General features: G+C 35.5%; 1 protein-coding gene across 1 annotated transcript; it reads right to left on the reverse strand.

Moving 5' to 3' along the window:
- Positions 1-8,082: 8,082 nt before the first annotated feature.
- LOC140135880 (uncharacterized) lies at positions 8,083-13,767 on the reverse strand. Its single transcript, XM_072157537.1, has 3 exons — positions 13,432-13,767; positions 10,097-10,483; positions 8,083-8,903 (listed from the first exon to the last, which is right to left on the reverse strand). The coding sequence occupies exons 1-3, from the start codon at positions 13,592-13,594 to the stop codon at positions 8,398-8,400; spliced, it is 1,056 nt and encodes a 351-aa protein (XP_072013638.1). The 5' UTR covers positions 13,595-13,767; the 3' UTR covers positions 8,083-8,397.
- Positions 13,768-22,238: the final 8,471 nt, after the last annotated feature.

The raw sequence follows: 22,238 nt of genomic DNA on the forward strand, positions 1-22,238 counted from the left end.
TTTATCACATGTTGTTCCTCTGGTCCCATGGAATACAAAAAGTCAATGATCGTGTATCTTCAAGATGCTTCATGAGGCATAGGTCAAAATAGGTTATTAAGGGAATTATTAGTATCAATGTACATGGGTCAAATTTTCAAAATGCTCCATGTGTTTCATTTTGTCAAGACGGGGATAATTTAAGACCATTTTTCATTGCAATTGGAGCATTTTGAAAAATTCACCCATGTGCAATTGAGCTATTTTGTCATATATCTCATTAATTAGGCATTCTAGATATGACCATTGGCTTTTTTACTCCTTATTTTTTTATCCCCTTGTGTGACCTTTGACCTCAATCTGAATAACTCAATTTGTTCCGGGATTTGCTCAAAGGTGCCTTCTTGGCTCCTGGCAGATTCTAAATCTGCCCCTCAACTTCACACCCATACAGCAATTTGCGGTATTTTCCTCAACTAAAAATAAACATGCGCCCCATGACACAATCAATCATTTTTTTATTCATATTGGGGACCCTAGATGCAAGATAGGCTACAAAATCTACCATTGTACATATAGGTCTACAAATGGCAGATTTTGTATCCACTCTTGTATCTAGGGTCTAATTGTTATTGATCAATAAAATTTAACATGTGTGGGCCGCATTACGCAAAGATGCCAATAATATTGGAAGACAATTTTCCAAATTAGGACCAGTCTATATGACATCAATACATGCAGGACACAATAAATATTGTTCAAAAGATCAATGAAAACATTTTATTGATGACTTTTGCATGCAAATGTACATTGAATATGATACATATTTGGTTGAAAATTATATTATATCTAGTTAAAAATTACTGGCACAGAGCTATTATTATAGCTTATTATTAATTTTTATCAATTGAAAGACACATTTGATATTGTCACTCTCCCAGTGTACACTTTTCATTTTTGCAATACAGATGATAGTTAGTTGATTGATTCAGGGGGGGTCAATACAAATTACACAGCCAAGATGTGCCACAGATATGGATCTCATTTTTTGTTTAATACTCCCTTTTCACCTGGATCATAAATTTAGTACATTTTTTGCAAAATTGTTTTAAATTTGGCCAAAAAATCTGGTCTCAGACCTGTATAAAAATGGGAGTTTAATCATTTTGTATAAATTCATATCCTCAGAGGCACATCCCTAATCATCCCCCTGCCCAAACCAAACTTAGGGACCGTTCACAAACACTTGTTAGGGGGGCCCCGATGCAAAATGGGGGCCCTTAAAAGTTTTGACCCTCCTAGGGGGGCCCTGAAAAAATTGACCACAAATTTTCCTGGGAAAATTGAGTTTATATGCTTTTCCATGGGGTTGACCCATAATTGTCATGTCAAAAAGGGGGGCCCTGAAATTTTTGAGACCTGAAAAGGGGGGGGGGGAGGCCTTGAAAAATGTTTGCGATAAGATTTTTTTGCATCAGGCCCCCCCCTAACAAGTGTTTGTGAATGGTCCCTTAAGAGTACCTGATACCTGGGGACTGATTCTAAGGCCTTTATTGGTTTACTAATAAATTGTTCCTGATTTGTATCTTAAATGTTATAAATAACCATGAATATTACACAGTGCATAATACAGTCTAATATAATTATGATTAAATATAACACTGCATGTAAGGCAAAAAAAACAACAACCACAAAACAAACAAGTTTATTTGCAGTAGCAGGTATAAAAAGTGCAATGCACATTGCAGTTTTTTATTTATATTTTTTAAATACAAAAAACTGCAATGCGCAATGCAGTATTTTTTCCATTTGAATAATACAAGAATAAAAAACCGTGGTGGAGCCAGGAATTTTTTTGGGGCCTAATAACAATATTAATAAAAAATAACACGAGATAGAATGCAAAAGTACATGGCGTATATCATGACATGATTAAGCCAGCTATATATTGTTTTACTCATTTCGTATTGTTTTTTTGTTTGGTGTTTTGAAAGAAATTATTCTAAAATATCATCAAAGTCCAAAAATAATTGAAAAATCATTCAAGTGAAAAAACACATACTATATACATTGTTTTCCAAACTCCTGGCAGACCAGAGACAACCCATTTCTTTATCCCTAACCCCATGAGTACTACTTGTTGACAAGAAAAAGATGTATTGAGCCAATCAGCAACATGGCAAGAATGGTGGTAGAGCTGAAAAGGATTGATCATACATATTTACAAGCTGTATTTTTAATTGGTCACTCAGAAAAATATAATTGCATCATTATCCAATAAAAAATGCTGTCAATAAAGAAGGCAGTAGTTCTCAGGCAGTTAAGGTAAGTTTTTATCACAAAACTATACACCCGGACTATACAGCACCAAAATGTCCAAAACCAGTAACTGTTGGGCATGACCAGTTCGTAATTGACAGACCTTATAATGTCATGGATTAATATCAATGTTTTTTGGCCCTTAATTCGTAAATTTGTCCAGCAGTGAAATTCAACTTTTACTGCAAGTTAGTAGTACTAAATGAATAATGCTGTGTTCATTTAGCCGAAATTGATAATATTTGTTTAATTTCAACAAATTAGTGCTGTATATTTATGGAATGGGGAGTAGGGTGTGAAATCTACCGGCCTTCATCAATTGTCTCAGGCCCAAACTCAAATTATAAAACGTTAATGTTACACATTTGTGACAGTATAAGTTTTGTAGGACACTGGTCTAGGAGTGATGAGCCAGCATCCAAATTGGTCCGCTTGATACCAAAGCATTGGAGAAAGAAGCCTGAGAGAACAACTCTTACCTACATTGAAATCCTCAAGAAAGACACAGGATTGGAGGTAGAAAATTTCAAGACAGTGATACAGGACAGAAACCTATGGAGAGCCACTGTGATTTGGGAAAGCCACCCACCTTAAGTTAAGGGGGCCGGGCTAACTGAGGCTATCATTTTCTTTGGAAGGGGGACTCCCAAATTTACAAAAAGTCGGTGTCAATAAAATTGCGACCCCCCCTATTTTGACAACAAACATTTTATGATCCCCCACCACCGATACCACTTACCCCCTAAACAGGCTAAATTTGTATTGATATCAGTCACTTTGAATGAAATAAACACACTATCTGTGGTCATCTTGTAACTCCCTACATTTTGGTCATCAAAAATTTCATAACCCCCCTATTTTTCTTTCCAAAAATATATGAACCCCTGTGTATTTGGGACCCCCCTTCCAAAGAAAACGATAGCCCCCTAAGTTGTACGAGTCAAAAAGATCACAAATATCATACAAACTGATATTTCTCTTAAATTGATGAAAGATAATAGGTAGTGTAATAATAAAGTCACTGTTTAACATGAAGTTGAGAAGAAATACTTCATTCATACATATAAATAAAATCAAGATTGTTACGAGATATCATAGATACAAAATATTTTTTTGGTACAAACAGCTGCGTGCGATTACAATTTTACAGTTGAACTTGAAGTTGAGCTTCAATTGTATAATACTCCATTCATACGAAGGTTTCCTTTTTTGTTTTCGAATAATTGTAAAATGTTAATGTTACATTGGTCCAACATTTGTGACACTTTGTAAGGCAGTAAAGTTAGAGTCAAAAAGTTCACAAAACATACAAACCGATATTTCTCTTAAACATATTGAATACAAAATAGCTAATAACAATTTTACTATGAACTTGAAGTTGAGCACCAATTCTATAATACCCCAAGTAACCCCATTCATAAAAATGTTTACTTCCAAGCAAACACAAAAATGTTTATTCAAAATGTATTATATTAAGGGGTGGGATATGAATGTTTGGATTTTATTGTGGGACATTAGAGCACATCAAACATATCGAATTGCATTTTGAATACAAAGAATGTCCTTCTGATATCAAATAATTTGGATTTTTTGAATTCGCAATGTAAATACGCATTTTATGGCAAATGATTAAAAATGAATATTTTTGATATTTAACAGTACTCGAAGTAAACTTTGTAAATCTGATGATTTATACTTAATGTGTATGTAGGTGGGATGAAAAGCCGATGATCAATTGAAAATTTTGACCTTTCATATTGAAGATATGGATTTTTTTCAAAAAAACACCAAAAAAAATTAGGTCTTTTTGGGGAAAAAATCCATATCTTCAATATGAAAGGTCAAAATTTTCAATTGATCGTCGGCTTTTCCTCCCAGCTACATACACTTTAAGAATATATCATTAGATTTATAAAATTTACTTGAGGACTGTTATATATCAAAAATTTGAAAAATATCAAATTTGTCATAAAATTTGTATTATATATATTATTTGATATCAGAAAGACATGCTTCGTATACAGAATGCAATTCGATACGTCTGAGGTGCTCTCATGCTCAAAACGCTAATTCCAGATCCCTTAAATGATTTCTGTAAAACATTTTGTGTTTGCCGGGTTACTGATTGAAACAGAATGTCCCTTATCATGGCACTTGAGAACCAATGATCCAAAATAACAGACATATCCCTTATAAAGGAATTTGATAATAACTGCAAGTGGACTACAGAGAAGTCTAGCAAATACACCAGGCACAAAAAGAAACTTGTCAGTTATATTCATCCTTGCTGTTCAATAACTTGATAATTTTGGATTATTCTGAAATATACATTTTGTTAATTGGAATTTGCTTTCTCATTTGACACCCTGTTTGTGAAAAACGAACAAGAATTGACCAAGATATGCGCCTCCAAAGCATCAAACCCCAAAATCAAAAGTTGCATTTTCAACGATACTCAATGGGAACGCATCGTTGTATCGCACACAAGCACCACGGGCCAATCAATAAAGCACACAGTGAAACAGGCACAATTGAATCGTTAAAATTGCAACTTTTCATTTTGGGGTTTGAGAGTTTGGAGGCCCATATCTTGGCCAATTCTTGCTCAATGTTCACGAACAGGGTGTCAAAGGAGAAAGAAAAGTCCAATTAACAAAATGTATATTTCAGAATAATCCAAAATTTTCAAGTTATTGAACAGCAAGGATGAATATAACTGACAAGTTTCTTTTTGTGCCTGGTGTATGTGCCATTTTAAAGCTCAAATGTCAAAATATTCTGGCAAAGCAAGCTCTTTCAATACAAAAGTACTGATCTCCCAAGAGGTCCAGATCAAAAAATATAAATTTGAAATCAGACCATAATTACAAAAACAAAAATGTGAGATATGAAGATAAGACGGCAATGAAATAGCCAAAAATGCACTACCTACATGTAGCGAGGAATGAGAGCATTTGTCCAACAACAAGTTTCAATGAGGTGTAAAACAACAGGACAAAGTAATGGCTATAACAGCTCTGTATGATTATCAAAGATGCCAAGAATATGTACAGTTTTATTCCCATAAGGCAAAATATTTTCATAAACTACATACATTATATATAAAGGTATGAGAATAAGATTATTATAAGAAATGCATAATTTTATCATTAATATCATAAAAAAACAATTACAAAAAGTATTGTATATACAGTTTTATAAAATTTAACAGCAATAGAATTTTTGAACTTATACATACTCAATACTCATGGCCATGAATTTGAACAAAATTTCAGTGGAAGATTATTCCACAGTACTGCAGCTCTATAATGGATGGAAGCTAGGTTCTTCTTCCAACAGAAATATTCCACAACAGGAACAATCAGGGCATTATGAGTTTGACTTCCAGTACATTTGTCATGAATCAGGTATGTAAAAGTAAAAATAGATGAAAGTTAGGATGGAGCTATTTGTTTTACACACTTAACAGAAACAATCAGTGATTGATTATCCCATCTACAATTTAGTTTTACCCAATTCAGGTCTTCCATCATTTTGTCAATTGGAGTTCTGATGTCAGCATGGAGAAGCATACGAGCAAGCTTGTTTTGCAAGACCTGGAGCTCATGATGATAATAAGCATTGAAAATATTCCATACAGAACAACAAGCTACTACAGTTGTCAAAATGAGGGACAACTAGAATTTTAGCAAGCATGTTTACAGTACTAGGTGAAAGATAATTCTTGACTCTACCAATTACACTGATACATTGGATGACATATAATATACATGTTCACTCCAAGATAAATTTGGATCACCTAAATATTTGTATTTATTTACAATTTCTATTGTCTCATTTCCATAGGAAAAAGATACATGTCCTTAAATTTACTTAATTTCTGTCTACATGTAGAGCCAAATAGCATGATCTTAGTCTTCTGAAAGAGTTTGTCAGACTTACACCAGCAGGCTAACATATCAAGGTTACTCTTGAGATTAGTTTGTTAATATTGTTGGATCTGGTGAAGTAACTCTAGCAGATTCAACCCATCATGGAATACTTTTCCAACAAATTCAGGCTATCAGGGCAATGCATATCACGCTAAAGACGAGGTACAGATGATTAATCGGCAGTCTGTATTTGTTGGAAAAATATCCCAAGATGGTTGAAATGGCTATATTAGAGTTATCATTATCATCTGCATATATTACACACTTACAAATTTAATCTGGCAAGAAATTTATAACAAAAATTATGAATATCAAAGGGCCCAATATTGATCCAAGTCCATGTGAAGCATTTGCGTAACATTGGGGATGTATGGACCACCCTTTGTTGAAAATGGGGGGGGGGGGGCTTTATTCCTCCATCCAACAAGGATCTACAGCTATATGTTTCATACACATCACAATAATTTACAATTCAAGATTAATAATTTAATATTATCACTCTTAAAGCAATAGAAAGCAATGATATGTTAAGGTGGTACTACACCCCTGATAAATTTTGTGACTAATTTTGCATTTTTCTCACAAAATAACTACACACTGGTAACAAAGGTTATATATATATATAGGGGCAAGGAATCCAATTACTTCACTAAAATTTCAGTGATTCAAGACAAGTGGTTCATTATATATGTTAAGAAATGAGGTATTCTATCTGTACCTCTTTTCTTATCATAAATAACGTACCATTTGTCTTGAATCACTGAAATTCCAGTGTAGTAACTGGATTCCTTAATATACATAACTTTTATTACCAGTGTGTTATTATTTTTTGAGAAAAATGCAAAAATAGTCACAAATTTATCAATTTTGTGTAGTACCACCTTAATTTAAAGCAAACATATCCCAAATTTGGACGCCAACCTGTCAGGTAGCCCGTCATCCAAATTTGCATAAAATTATTAATTAGCATATTCATTCTTTCCTCTAACATTATTGTTTTTATTGCAATAGTATATTATTAATTTTTATTGACACTGTAATGCATTTATCTGCCCATAAACATCACTATTCCTGAGAAGTACATATCACACTTATTTTTTTGGATTCAAGTATTTTACGTCATGTTATTTTTGCTTTTGTTTAATTGTCATTTTGCTATATTTCATCTAAATACTACAGGCAGCTCAAAATATATTTGGAAGTCATTCTGTCACACAGTTTGATAATATTATTTCAGCCATATTCTTTTAACGTTTCCCAGGTTATTCATTTAGCTGTTTATTGACCATGATGTTGATGCTTGCTCTCGAGATATATGATACCAGGGTTAATTGATTAAAAATCAGGTTTGATGAAAACGTTTATTAGCCATGAAGGCTTATGTGCTGGCAGATTTGGAATTTCAATTGCAAGATGAAGTGATTTCACAAAACCAAAATGTGTTATTTATTAGAATGAGTTCAAAAAGGGATATTTGTTTGTTTGTTTGTTTGTTTTATTTCTTCTTTAACCTGGGACACTCAATCAGTTGAAAACACAATTAATCATCTGTTCTTCCTTGAGGCCCGGGGATATGCATTCGTATAGCAGTATATTGATATGATATTATAATATTGATGTTAATGGTAACATAATATAATAATACAAATAATAATACAAATACAAAAAAAATAACAATAAATCATCAACATTCAGTATTCAATTTTCAATATGATCAATATGTTGATAATCTTTATTGTGCATTATTACATTTTATGCGTCTGTAACCACAGCCTTGCAATGTGTTAAACATTAAAAATTTTATCTCATAATATTTTGTTGTGTATTTGTATTGAGGTAGTTACATGTATGATATGGCATATAGATGCAGATCGCTTGACTCCCAAATCATAGGGTTAGACACTACAATAAAAAAAGACCATAAAATGACAAAGCTAAGGCTCAAAATGTGATTTCCGAGAGAAAATAAGTGGCCACTGGCTATCTTGGATTTTTGCCTTGCACTTTTTTCTTGGACCCCAGGTTGAAAATTTTGTCATTTGATGGTGAGATAGGTCAAATAGAACACAAAAAACTTAGCCCTAAGAAAAATAACACACAAAAAAGTATTTTTTACATCCATGTAGCCCATTGCTATTACAAATCAGTACCACCACCACCACTACCACTATAGAGCATCATATGATGGTGGTGGACTTGCTGGGGGCTCATCATTTGGTGTATAATCTGCAGGCGGAAATGCAGGATCACCTGAGGGTGGGTAAGCTGGATTTGTAGACGGGGGTGCTGCCGGGTATGGGGTGCCACCACCCTGAGGGGCACCAGGTGCAACTCCACCTTGAGGTGGCAGATACGGTGCACCATCTTGTGGAGGGTAAGGTGCGGTCCCCGGTGGCGGATAGGGGTTTGGTCCTTGTCCATCTGCAGAGGGTACACACTTATCATACTGTGGAGGTAGATCAGCATCAGGGACTTGTTGATAGTTGCCGTGTGATGGAGCAGGAGGTGGAGGAGATGATGTTACATTGTTTTCCAGTGCTTGATCATTGGTACGAGTTGTTGTACTGCTGAATCCCCTGTCGCAGCAATTACGGCAGTTACGACGTACGAAGGCTACCATTGAGATAAATGCAATTCCGACAGCGATAAATAATAAATATTCAAACTTGAAACCTGTAACATAAAATATGTAAAGACACTAGATTATTACGAGATTTTTTTTTGAAAAGCTGCTCAATAAAATCAGTAACTTTTACAGAGTGGTCTGAATAATGGGCTGTGCAATAATTATGAGCCATGGGGAGGGTAAAATGGGGGGAATTTTTGGCGAGTTTAAAAGGGGGGGATGGGTTTATTTTTGGCACACATTCATGGGGCACAGGCACCTTTTAAGTAAAACACTCTAAAAAGGCTCAGGAAAACAGTAAGGAAACGCTTTAATATGCAAATTTTCCTGCTGCACTCACAACATATATCTAGAGCATTTACAGTTTAAAAATTGGGATCCTAAAAATTTGGCATGTGCAAGGGGGGGCAAAAGATTTTTGGCGGGCCAAGAGGGGAGAGCAAGCGATTTTTGGCAGGCCGAGAGGGGGGCTAGTGATTTTTGGCGGGCCGCTCAGAAATTTACCCCCAGATGGGTGACACGGGGGTATGAGGAGTCTTGGGATCTGCTTGGAATGTGTCCCCAGAACAGTGGCGTAGATTTATTTTTGACATGGGGGGATGGGGTTGGAATAACTGTACTGAAGTATATTGAATGCAGCACCTTTTGGCGACAAAAGAAGTTTATGTACAAATGCGCGCTTTGGCATATTGAAGCTAAACTGGTGACATATGGTATATATATGTGGAATAAATGCACGTGAAGTGCGCAAAAATTTATGGTTAAAAGGTTAAAATGGCCAAATATGAGGTTAATTAATAACTCTCAGAAGTAGGCCTACTTTACCTTTTTCATTTGAGGGGGTGGGGGAAAGCAGGAGGTAAGGGTTCAAATCGGGGGGAGGCCTCCTTCCCCCCTGCTAGTTACGCCACTGCATTTCGGGCTGAAGTTGTGCATCACATACTTAGATTTTGCATTGACCTCAAAAAGACGCTCAACATATTTACTGGTACTTAGGGAACAAACCAAAAGATCGATGACGTCCTATAAAAATAACTAGTTTTGTTTCTCAGCCGACCCCCTCCCTCCCTGCCAGAAACATAATAATGAAATGTTGAAAATGTTGACATAATAATAATAATGACACATTCTTCAGACCGATGTTTTTGTACAAACGTAATCAAGTATTTTTACCCCCTCCCCCGAAACGAAACTAGTTTCGTTTATAGGACGTCATTGATCTTTTGGTTTGTTCCCTTACCGTCACTTTCTCCATCATTACATCTGACTGCACCATACTCCTGATTCTTATTGCCACACTGCCCAGATGTTCCACGGCGATCTTCATAACTGCACTCCTCGATATTTGTCTCCGTACCCTCACAAGACAAACCTACAAACACGTATCCATTATAGGGATTATCTAACGAACCATACTTGTCCTGGCCGTCTGAATAGTACTTATCGTAACCATCCGAATAGCCCAGTTGTTTGCATATGACCTCTGCTTCTTCAGGACCTATGTCACGTCCACACATAGGACCCCATTGTTTTTCGATCTTATCGTAAATCTGAATTATCCCAGCATACTCGTGCACTTCATAGCCATATTCAGTTTCAGTCCTGGGTGAGTTGACGAGACGTACTTCTGAAAGAGAAATACATGTAAGAGAAGCAATTGTTAAATGAGTGTCAAAATAGTTCTGACAATAATTATTGGGACAGGTTTTGACTGAATGTGAAACTGTCTTCAATGCAGTACATACTACATACCATGCAAAATGTAATCTAAGATTGATTGCAGACTAGAAGCTAGCATATTTGCCATTGCACCAGTGACGTAACCAGACCCCGGAACCAGATCTGATCTTCCGGGGCAGATTTAAAAATTCCCAATTTCTGATCAAAATGGATGGGGTCAAGGGGCCACCGGAAGCTCCTGGTTTTTGGCATATTAGAAGCTAAAAAATCAGTGTTTTTCAGAATACAAATTTCACAATAAAATAGATTTGTGTGAAGCTGAACTAAAGTTTGTACAATTTAGTTATCCTTGATTTTAGATTTTCATTATATTAACATCCTAAATAAATTAAAAAATAAAACAGCATACATACATGTATGTAGTCTCAATCATGTATTATGAGACTACATATGTGACACGGTCAAGGGAAATGATTCGGATGTTGCTAACATTGATTTTATGATATATATTGGCAACGGAAGTGTTAAAACGTGGGAGCACGTGTGGCCGAGTGGATAAGGCGCCCGACTCATAATACATAGGTTGTGAGTTCGAGCCCCTTTCGTGCCAACGTGTTGTGTCCTTGGGCAAGGCACTTTATCCTCATTGCCTACTTGGGGAATGTGGTTGGGTTGGATTGGATGTTTGTGTGGTTGTATGTTTCAATGTTGCAATATTGGCGCTGATTAAGCTGCTGCCTGCAAAATTGCATTGTGTCTGTTTGTGTGTGTTTGATGTACAATTCTAGCAATTTGACCTGCGGGTCACGATTAGAGTTTGAAATAAAACTTTCCTTTTACTTTCCTTTTTAAATAATGTGCAAAAATTAAAACTAAAATTTATACAATATGGTGAACACTAGTCTATTAGGCCTATGTAGTTTTTAGGTAAAAATGAAAAAATTACACAGTAGGCCTAAGTTTAAATCTTTCTTTTCTTCTTTCCCCTTTCATTCATTCATTCATTCATTCATTCATTCATTCCCTTTTTCTTTTCTTTTCATTTATTCCCTCTTTTTCTTTCCTTTTCTCTTCTTCCTCCCCCTTCCCCTTCTCTTCTTCCCTCTTTCTTTCCCTTGTTTTCTCTTCTCCTTTCCCCTTTTTTTCTCTCCTTCCCCCCTTTTCCCCCTTCCCTATTTGTTGCTCTTCCCTGGTTTTTGTGTGTGTTATTTTAGGTTGTCTCAAAACACATTCAAGATGTTAACAGAATCAATAAAAACCCAGGATGGGGCGCCCAATGGGAGCTTTGATGTGATGTGCTGAAATCTGGGAGCACTCCTACTGATATCAGTATTATGTACACAGTAAAATGTTCAGCCAACATTTAATGCATCAATTAAAAAATAAAACAGCATACATCTATGTAGTCTCAATCATGTATTATGAGACTATATGTGACACGGTCAAGGGAAATGAGTCGGATGTCGCTAACAATACATTGATTTTGAGATATTGGCAAAGGAAGTGTTAAAATTCTTTTGTTTCCTATTGTTTTCAGCAATTGATAAATTGACATTATAACTTCACAAAGAAAAATTGTATCATCATGAAGTTTTCAGTTTCTGAAAGCTCTGAATGTCTTTTTTATAAACATTTGTAAAACTCATTTTCGACCAGGGTCGACATGTGACTCATTCCCCTTGATCATGTCACATACAATGTATGGGTAAAGTAAAAAATAATGGCACCGTTTGGTTTTTGATGCCTGCTATGCAAATGAAAAAGACCAGAAAAGAAATTCATCTTTCAAAAAGTGTGTTATGATTGGCCCTTTAACCACAGCAATTTGTAGTGTCATAGCTGTCATGTAAAAAATAATATGCCATATGTCCCATATGTAGTCTCATAATACATGATCGAGACTATTAAAGGGGGGTAACCCTATTGGTTTTGGATATGGATTGTCTTTAAAATTGCATAATAATATCAAATATCGCCTCCTTTATGCTGCTTTGTGAAAAACGAGAGCATTTTCAGCGTAAATGTGAATAAATAGCCAAATTTGCAATCCAATACCTTGGTATACGTGAATTGCATTCTGGGCAGGCAATGACGAATGCTGACATGCTGTACAATGCCCGGCCCGTATTGAACGGAAAATGTTTTTTTTTCGTACCGTTTCAAAAAAAAAAAGGAAACAAAATATATTTCCCCTTGCAATATGTACATTTCAAATGAATATAAAAAAGTTTGGGTAAAATGGAGAGGAAAAAAACCCTTCTGAGACCGGGTTTTGAACCGGGTACCTCTCGGGTAAAAAACAAACGCGCTAGTCAATTGAGCTATTTAGCCCACCACGCTTACCGTCGCCGTTTTCATAACTATATACGGCGCACCGTCTTGCGGTGACTGATATTTCGTTCATAATTCCCTCCCAGAATTCCAAAGTATTTACCATTGTTTACAAACTGGTATACCTGTAAAAACCGCTGTGATTCATGATTTCTCCGGAAATACATCGACTTGGGCGTCAAATTTCAGGATAGTAATGAGAAAAATAGTATCTATTATGTGATACCAAAACCTCATCAACAATGAAAAAAATCGGGGATGATGCTGTCGATCGGGTTACGGACCTTTAACATATATATGTATGCTGTTTTATTTTTTAATCGATGCATAAAAATGTTGGCTGAACATTTTTGATGAAAGTCAAACTTTGACAAGATACATCTTTGCTCCGGAAAGCCCTATGACAAAACGGTTTTCACTACTTTTCTGTTTTGGCTTTCTCCAGGGGCTTTTAATTTGATGATGATGCAGTAGGTATGCCTGGGATACCTACATGATGCAGTTTGATGGCAAATTTGAATTCACCCAGGTCCATACCAATATTGATTGTACTGGTGACTTTACCTGTTATATTGGATGATGCAGTTGTCGTTCCGACACCCCCTACATTCGAAATAATAGATAAAATTGTGAACACCAGCAGTAACAACTTCCTGCAGCTGCACCCATCCTTAAGGCATCCATGATGCAGAGGTAAGCTTAAAATGCAATTATGCGTGCCTTCCATCGTGGCACCTTGTTTTAGAGTTCTTTTGACACAATTCACAACAAGATTAATCAAAAACTTCTGATAACTTTTGCAATGTCCTGTTGATTACGTTATTTTTCTCAGAACAAGTTTGAACTCACAGTCCGGGCTCAGTCAGAGTAGTCATAAATCATGTAAACCAGAGATTTTTGTAAATGTCTGTACGCTCGGTGCAGTGAAAACAATAATAACATTTCCCTGCCCACACTTCCGGGGAATTCCGCCGATGATGTCATTTTCATTATCTGACTTCAGGGCGTAGACCACCAAATAACTTCTCCATTGAAAAGCACGAAAAAAAATCCCATTTTTTTTTCACGCGTTTTCTACCACACGTGACAATATTTTTCACTTTTTTACGTCATCCCTGTATTAATTAAAGACTGAATTTTAATTTTAATTTAAGCTTCATTTTTGGTTAACTTTATCGATTCTTAAAAATGTTGAAAAGCGACACCACCGATTTCAACGCCAAAACTAGCATTAAAACTTGTTCCGAGCAGTACTGTAGGCCTAATTGAATTTAATTCGGACACCTTGTGAAATCGATTTCACAAGGAGTATTTCGTGATCCTAAAATTCCTAGCACCCTCTTTTTATGAAAAAGCCTATTCCCAAAATATCAGTTGATTCCGATTTTGCGTTTGCGAGTTATGCATGATTAGGCCTATGTGTATTACACTGCTCCATGGACAATGCGTTGTAATTTCGTTCTGGTATACCAGAACGAAATAATTTTTCAAATTTCACGATATCTTTGCTAAACGAATTAGGCCCTAATCTGCAAGAAATATTTTGTACTAGGCCGAATGCAAAGCTATAAAGAAATTAAAATGACGAAGATGACAAAAATTGCTATCTTCAGAAGATAGCAAGCAACAACAAAAATAAAAAATAATAATATCAAAAAACAACAACAACAAAAAAAAACATTGCCTAGCACGCGTTGTAGATGATGATTCAGTACGGCGCGAAACGGCAAAACTACATTGAACGGGGTTGCGCGCTCAGAGAAAATTCGGCATTAGGCCGACTGCAGACTGAGCTATAAAGAAATGTAAAAATGACGAAGCTGACCAACATTTTAAACGGCACTTATAAATTTCAGAGATTATCATCTGCCTATTTCTCTATTTTTAGCCCTCCCCCTCCTTTTTTTTTTTTTTTTATAGCGCGACATAATGCCGATTTTTTAATTCGGGCAGAGTAACCGTGCGCGTTTTAGGATTTTTCGCTATATCTACTGGAGATAGCATTTAGAATCTCATCCCGAGTCATTGCATCTTTCTACTCTAGAAGTAATGTTTTACATTCTTTTCTCTAAATTTTTACTTCATCATGTAGCGGCGACTTTTTTCTTTCTAATACATCAGTCCCGATCAGAAAGTTTAAAGCGATATTCAGACTCATCACTTTCCGCACCTGCCTGTTTCTCTATTTTACCTCTTTCCCCTTCCTTTTTTTTTTTTAAATAGCGCGGCATATATAGGCCGAATGCCGATTTTTTTTTATTCACGCACTGAGTAACCGAGCGCGTTTTAGGATTTTTTCGCTATATCTACTGAAGATAGGCCTAGCATTTAGAAACTCATATAGTCCCAAATTAACGCATATAGTCCCAAATTAAACCAAAACAAAATATCGCAACATTTGAGATTTTAATTTGATTCTCAGTAGATATAGCACCAGTAGGCCTAATTCGATTCGAAAATATATATCTCGCGCAGGGGACAATGAAAACATAGGCCTGCATTTTATTTCAGCTATATACTAGTATTCAGTAGTAAAAAAAAAAACCACATGCAATCAAAATTATAAACCAAAACAAAATGTAGCAACATTTGAAATTTTAATTTGATCTTCAGAAGATAGCACACCAGTAACATGAATCTATAAAATATCGCTTTAGGGTTCATATACCACTAAATCCGCATGTGAAGTGGTTTCCGGTAAAAGTTTATCACGCCTACAGTCCCAAACTTTGCATAAAAATTCTAGAAAATCGGTACAATATTAACAATTTTAGTGTTGAAAATCGTGTTTTACTCAAACTTGTGAATGTGAGCTCTACAAATTTGAAAAGAAAATGCGAAAATTTGAGTGATATTTACGATTATGTGCGCATGAATAAACGAGGTCAGAACGCGGTTCGCAGTCGGATGTAAACACGGGAAAATGTGGCGTTTTTATATAGCACTAATTTTCTCAAAAATTAGTCGGACCTGAAATGTGTAGTCATTTTCAGAAATGATGTGCAGAATTTTGTTCTAGTTAAGATGATATCAAATGTATATTTGAAAGTTGGACATAAATCGATTGATGGCCAAAACGCGACCCCTATTTAGCACGTAAAGTCTTGGAAAGCTTTTTTGTGGTATGTACCCTTTATCTCGTTCAGCAGACAAAAACGACAACCAACGGGCATTTAAATTTGAGCTATATGCAGTTGATAGCAAAATCACACGAATCCGACAAACACCAAAATGACATAAAACAGATAGAGAAATGTAAAAGTTTTATGTCAAAGTTTGTTTCAGCGTCATACGGTATTCGGTTCTTGGGATATTTCAATTTTAATATTACCCATGTAAATCAATGCAGGAGCTCTATAGACACCGGCACCAGAATCGAGCAAATTACGGCATGTCTCGCCACATTTTCTTTTAGTATAAAAATCGGCACTAGGCCGAATGCAAAGCTATAAAGAAATGCTAAAATTGACGAAGATGACAAAAATTGCTATCTTCAGAAGATAGCAAGCAACAACAACAAATAATAATAATAATAATATTAAAAAAAAAAAAAAAAAAACATTGCCTAGCACGCGTTGTAGATGATGATTCAGTACGGCTCAAACGGCAAAACTACATTGAACGGGGTTGCGCGCTCAGAGAAAATTCGGCATTAGGCCGACTGCAGAGCTATAAACAAATGTAAAAATGACGAAGCTGACCAAAATTTTAAACGGCACTTATAAATCAGAGATTGTCATCTGCCTGTTTCTCTAGTTTTAGACCCCCCCCCCCCCTCTTTTTTAATAGCGCGGCATCATAATGCCGATTTTTTAATTCGGGCAGAGTAACCGTGCGCATTTTAGGATTTTTCGCTATATCTACTAGAGATAGCATTTAGAATCTCATCCCGAGTCATTGCATCTTTCTACTCTAGAAGTAATGTTTTACATTCTTTTCTCTATAGTTTTACTTCATCATGTAGCGGCGAGTTTTTTCTTTCTAATACATCAGTCCCGATCAGAAAGTTTGAAGCGATATTACAGACTCATCACTTTCCGCACCTGCCTGTTTCTCTATTTTTACCTCTTTTTCCCTTCCTTTTTTTTTTTTTTTTTTAATAGCGCGGCATATAGGCCGAATGCCGATTTTTTTTTTATTCGCGCACTGAGTAACCGTGCGAGTTTTAGGATTTTTTCGCTATATCTACTGAAGATATGCCTAGCATTTAGAATCTCATATAGTCCCAAATTAACGCATATAGTCCCAAATTAAACCAAAACAAAATATCGCAACATTTGAGATTTTAATTTGATTCTCAGTAGATATAGCACCAGTAGGCCTAATTCGATTCGAAAATATATATCTCGCGCAGGGGACAATGAAAACATAGGCCTGCATTTTATTTCAGCTATACTAGTATTCAGTAGGTAAAACAAAAAAACACATGCAATCAAAATTATAAACCAAAACAAAATGTAGCAACATTTGAAATTTTAATTTGATCTTCAGAAGATAGCACACCAGTAACATGAATCTATAAAATATCGCTTTAGGGTTCATATACCACTAAATCCGCATGTGAAGCGGTTTCCGGTAAAAGTTTATCACGCCTACAGTCCCAAACTTTGCATAAAAATTCTAGAAAATCGGTACAATATTAACAATTTTAGTGTTGAAAATCGTGTTTTACTAAAACTTGTGAATGTGAGCTCTACAAATTTGAAAAGAAAATGCGAAAATTTGAGTGATATTTACGATTATGTGCGCATGAACAAACGAGGTCAGAACGCGGTTCGCAGTCGGATGTAAACACGGGAAAATGTGGCCTTTTTATATAGCACTAATTTTCTCAAAAATTAGTCGGACCTGAAATGTGTAGTCATTTTCAGAAATGATATGCAGAATTTTGTTCTAGTTAAGATGATATCAAATGTATATTTGAAAGTTGGACATAAATCGATTGATGGCCAAAACGCGACCCCTATTTAGCACGTAAAGTCTTGGAAAGCTTTTTTGTGGTATGTACCCTTTATCTCGTTCAGCAGACAAAAACGACAACCAACGGGCATTTAAATTTGAGCTATCTGCAGTTGATAGCAAAATCACACGAATCCGACAAACACCAAAATGACATAAAACAGATAGAGAAATGTAAAAGCTTTATGTCAAAGTTTGTTTCAGCGTCATACGGTATTCGGTTCTTGGGATATTTCAATTTTAATATTACCCATGTAAATCAATGCAGGAGCTCTATAGACACCGGCACCAGAATCGAGCAAATTACGGCATGTCTCGCCACATATTCTTTCAGTATAAAAATCGGCATTAGGCCGAATGCAAAGCTATAAAGAAATGTTAAAATTGACGGAGATGACAAAAATTGCTATCTTCAGAAGATAGCAAACAAAAAAAAAAAAAAATAATATAATAATATTAAAAAAAAAATTAAAAAAAAAACATTGCCTAGCACGCGTTGTAGATGATGATTCAGTACGGCGCGAAACGGCAAAACTACATTGAACGGGGTTGCGCGCTCAGAGAAAATTCGGCATTAGGCCGACTGCAGACTGAGCTATAAAGAAATGTAAAAATGACGAAGCTGACCAAAATTTTAAACGGCACTTATAAATCAGAGATTATCATCTGCCTATTTCTCTATTTTAGACCCCCCCCTCTTTTTTAATAGCGCGGCATCATAATGCCGATTTTTTAATTCGGGCAGAGTAACCGTGCGCGTTTTAGGATTTTTCGCTATATCTACTGGAGATAGCATTTAGAATCTCATCCCGAGTCATTGCATCTTTCTACTCTAGAAGTAATGTTTTACATTCTTTTCTCTATAGTTTTACTTCATCATGTAGCGGCGAGTTTTTTCTTTCTAATACATCAGTCCCGATCAGAAAGTTTAAAGCGATATTACAGATTCATAACTTTCCGCACCTGCCTGTTTCTCTATTTTTACCTCTTTCCCCCTTTTTTTTTTTTTTTTTAATAGCGCGGCATATAGGCCGAATGCCGATTTTTTTTTTTTTATTCGCGCACTGAGTAACCGTGCGTGTTTTAGGATTTTTTCGCTATATCTACTGAAGATAGGCCTAGCATTTAGAATATCATATAGTCCCAAATTAACGCATATAGTCCCAAATTAAACCAAAACAAAATATCGCAACATTTGAGATTTTAATTTGATTCTCAGTAGATATAGCACCAGTAGGCTTAATTCGATTCGAAAATATATATCTCGCGCAGGAGACAATGAAAACATAGGCCTGCATTTTATTTCAGCTATATACTAGTATTCAGTAGGTAAAACAAAAAACCACATGCAATCAAAATTATAAACCAAAACAAAATGTAGCAACATTTGAAATTTTAATTTGATCTTCAGAAGATAGCACACCAGTAACATGAATCTATAAAATATCGCTTTAGGGTTCATATACCACTAAATCCGCATGTGAAGTGGTTTCCGGTAAAAGTTTATCACGCCTACAGTCCCAAACTTTGCATAAAAATTCTAGAAAATCGGTACAATATTAACAATTTTAGTGTTGAAAATCGTGTTTTACTCAAACTTGTGAATATGAGCTCTACAAATTTGAAAAGAAAATGCGAAAATTTGAGTGATATTTACGATTATGTGCGCATGAACAAACGAGGTCAGAACGCGGTTCGCAGTCGGGAAAATGTGGCCTTTTTATATAGCACTAATTTTCTCAAAATTAGTCGGACCTGAAATGTGTAGTCATTTTCAGAAATGATATGCAGAATTTTGTTCTAGTTAAGATGATATCAAATGTATATTTGAAAGTTGGACATAAATCGATTGATGGCCAAAACGCGACCCCTATTTAGCACGTAAAGTCTTGGAAAGCTTTTTTGTGGTATGTACCCTTTATCGCGTTCAGCAGACAAAAACGACAACCAACGGGCATTTAAATTTGAGCTATCTGCAGTTGATAGCAAAATCACACGAATCCGACAAACACCAAAATGACATAAAACAGATAGAGAAATGTAAAAGCTTTATGTCAAAGTTTGTTTCAGCGTCATACGGTATTCGGTTCTTGGGATAATTCAATTTTAATATTACCCATGTAAATCAATGCAGGAGCTCTATAGACACCGGCACCAGAATCGAGCAAATTACGGCATGTCTCGCCACATTTTCTTTTAGTATAAAAATCGGCACTAGGCCGAATGCAAAGCTACTGAAAGAAATGTTAAAATTGACGAAGATGACAAAAATTGCTAATCTTCAGAAGATAGCAAGCAACAACAACAAAAAAAAATAATAATAATATTAAAAAAAAAAAAAAAAAAACATTGCCTAGCACGCGTTGTAGATGATGATTCAGTACGGCACGAAACGGCAAAACTACATTGAACGGGGTTGCGCGCTCAGAGAAAATTCGGTATTAGGCCGACTGCAGAGCTATAAAGAAATGTAAAAATGACGAAGCTGACCAAAATTTTAAACGGCACTTATAAATCAGAGATTATCATCTGCCTATTTCTCTATTAGACCCCCCTCTTTTTAATAGCGCGGCATCATAATGCCGATTTTTTAATTCGGGCAGAGTAACCGTGCGCGTTTTAGGATTTTTCGCTATATCTACTGGAGATAGCATTTAGAATCTCATCCCGAGTCATTGCATCTTTCTACTCTAGAAGTAATGTTTTACATTCTTTTCTCTATAGTTTTACTTCATCATGTATCGGCGAGTTTTTTCTTTCTAATACATCAGTCCCGATCAGAAAGTTTAAAGCGATATTACAGACTCATCACTTTCCGCACCTGCCTGTTTCTCTATTTTTACCTCTTTTCCCCTTCCTTTTTTTTTTTTTAATAGCGCGGCATCTAGGCCGAATGCCGATTTTTTTTATTCGCGCACTGAGTAACCGTGCGAGTTTTAGGATTTTTTCGCTATATCTACTGAAGATAGGCCTAGCATTTAGAATCTCATATAGTCCCAAATTAACGCATATAGTCCCAAATTAAACCAAAACAAAATATCGCAACATTTGAGATTTTAATTTGATTCTCAGTAGATATAGCACCAGTAGGCCTAATTCGATTCGAAAATATATATCTCGCGCAGGGGACAATGAAAACATAGGCCTGCATTTTATTTCAGCTATATACTAGTATTCAGTAGGTAAAAAAAAAAACCACATGCAATCAAAATTATAAACCAAAACAAAATGTAGCAACATTTGAAAGTTTAATTTGATCTTCAGAAGATAGCACACCAGTAACATGATTCTATAAAATATCGCTTTAGGGTTCATATACCACTAAATCCGACTGTGAAGCGGTTTCCGGTAAAAGTTTATCACGCCTATAGTCCCAAACTTTGCATAAAAATTCTAGAAAATCGGTACAATATTAACAATTTTAGTGTTGAAAATGTGAACTTGTGAATGTGATCTCTACAAATTTGGAAAAAAAATGCAACAATTTGAGTGATATTTACAATTATGTGCGCATGAACAAACGAGGTCAGAACGCGGTTAGCAGTCGGATATAAACACGGGAAAATGTGACCTTTTTATGTAGATGATGATGATTCAGAAGGCAAAATGGGAGGATTCAGTGCTCAAAATCCCGGGCTGGTAAAACGGCATTAATTTGCCGCGCGCCTAGGCCGAATGCAAAGCTATAAAGAAATGTTAAAATGAAGAAGTTGACCAAAATTTAAAACGGCACTTATATAGCAGAGATTATTGGGAACATGAAGGAAAGAAAATAATAAACAAAACAAAAGAGCAAAACAAAAACAAAACAAAAACAAAACAAAACAAAAAACAATGATGATTCATTCAGTACGCAAAAAATTACTTTTTGTCTCATATACGAGGGGCAGTCAGTATGTTTTAAGAGTTGACTCGTGACGTCATTTGTGGATCGTTTTCATGGCATTTCTCAATGAATACATAAACACTGTACCTTTGTCTTTCAAACAACACATGTAAAACTTATATCACACATATGATTACGTAACAGCATTAGCATAAAATCAATGGTCTAGAATCACCTGGTGAAATTGAGTCGTTTTTGTTAAGGGAAATAAGAGGCTGAAATGAGGTATTGTTGTATTTTCTATATTTTCTCGGGAATTAAAGAATGGAGAATGCTGCCTTTTGGAACAGTAATGGAACACAAACTACCAGTTCATTAAACCATGTTTGTTGGGCTGTAAAGGTTTTAGTTTATTTAAAATGCGTGGTCAAATATGTCTTATTTTGACAAAAACAAGACTTTTCTTTCTTTAAAAATCTTGATATTGCCAAAAATAGCAAACGTGGAAATTTAATTTTTTTGGCCAGTTCTGTTGACTAATCTCCAAACATTTAAACGGGAGTCTCCCTAGAAAATATTTGAATCC

The sequence above is a fragment of the Amphiura filiformis genome, chromosome 16, assembly GCF_039555335.1.
Source record: "Amphiura filiformis chromosome 16, Afil_fr2py, whole genome shotgun sequence".
NCBI classification, from domain to species: domain Eukaryota; kingdom Metazoa; phylum Echinodermata; class Ophiuroidea; order Amphilepidida; family Amphiuridae; genus Amphiura; species Amphiura filiformis.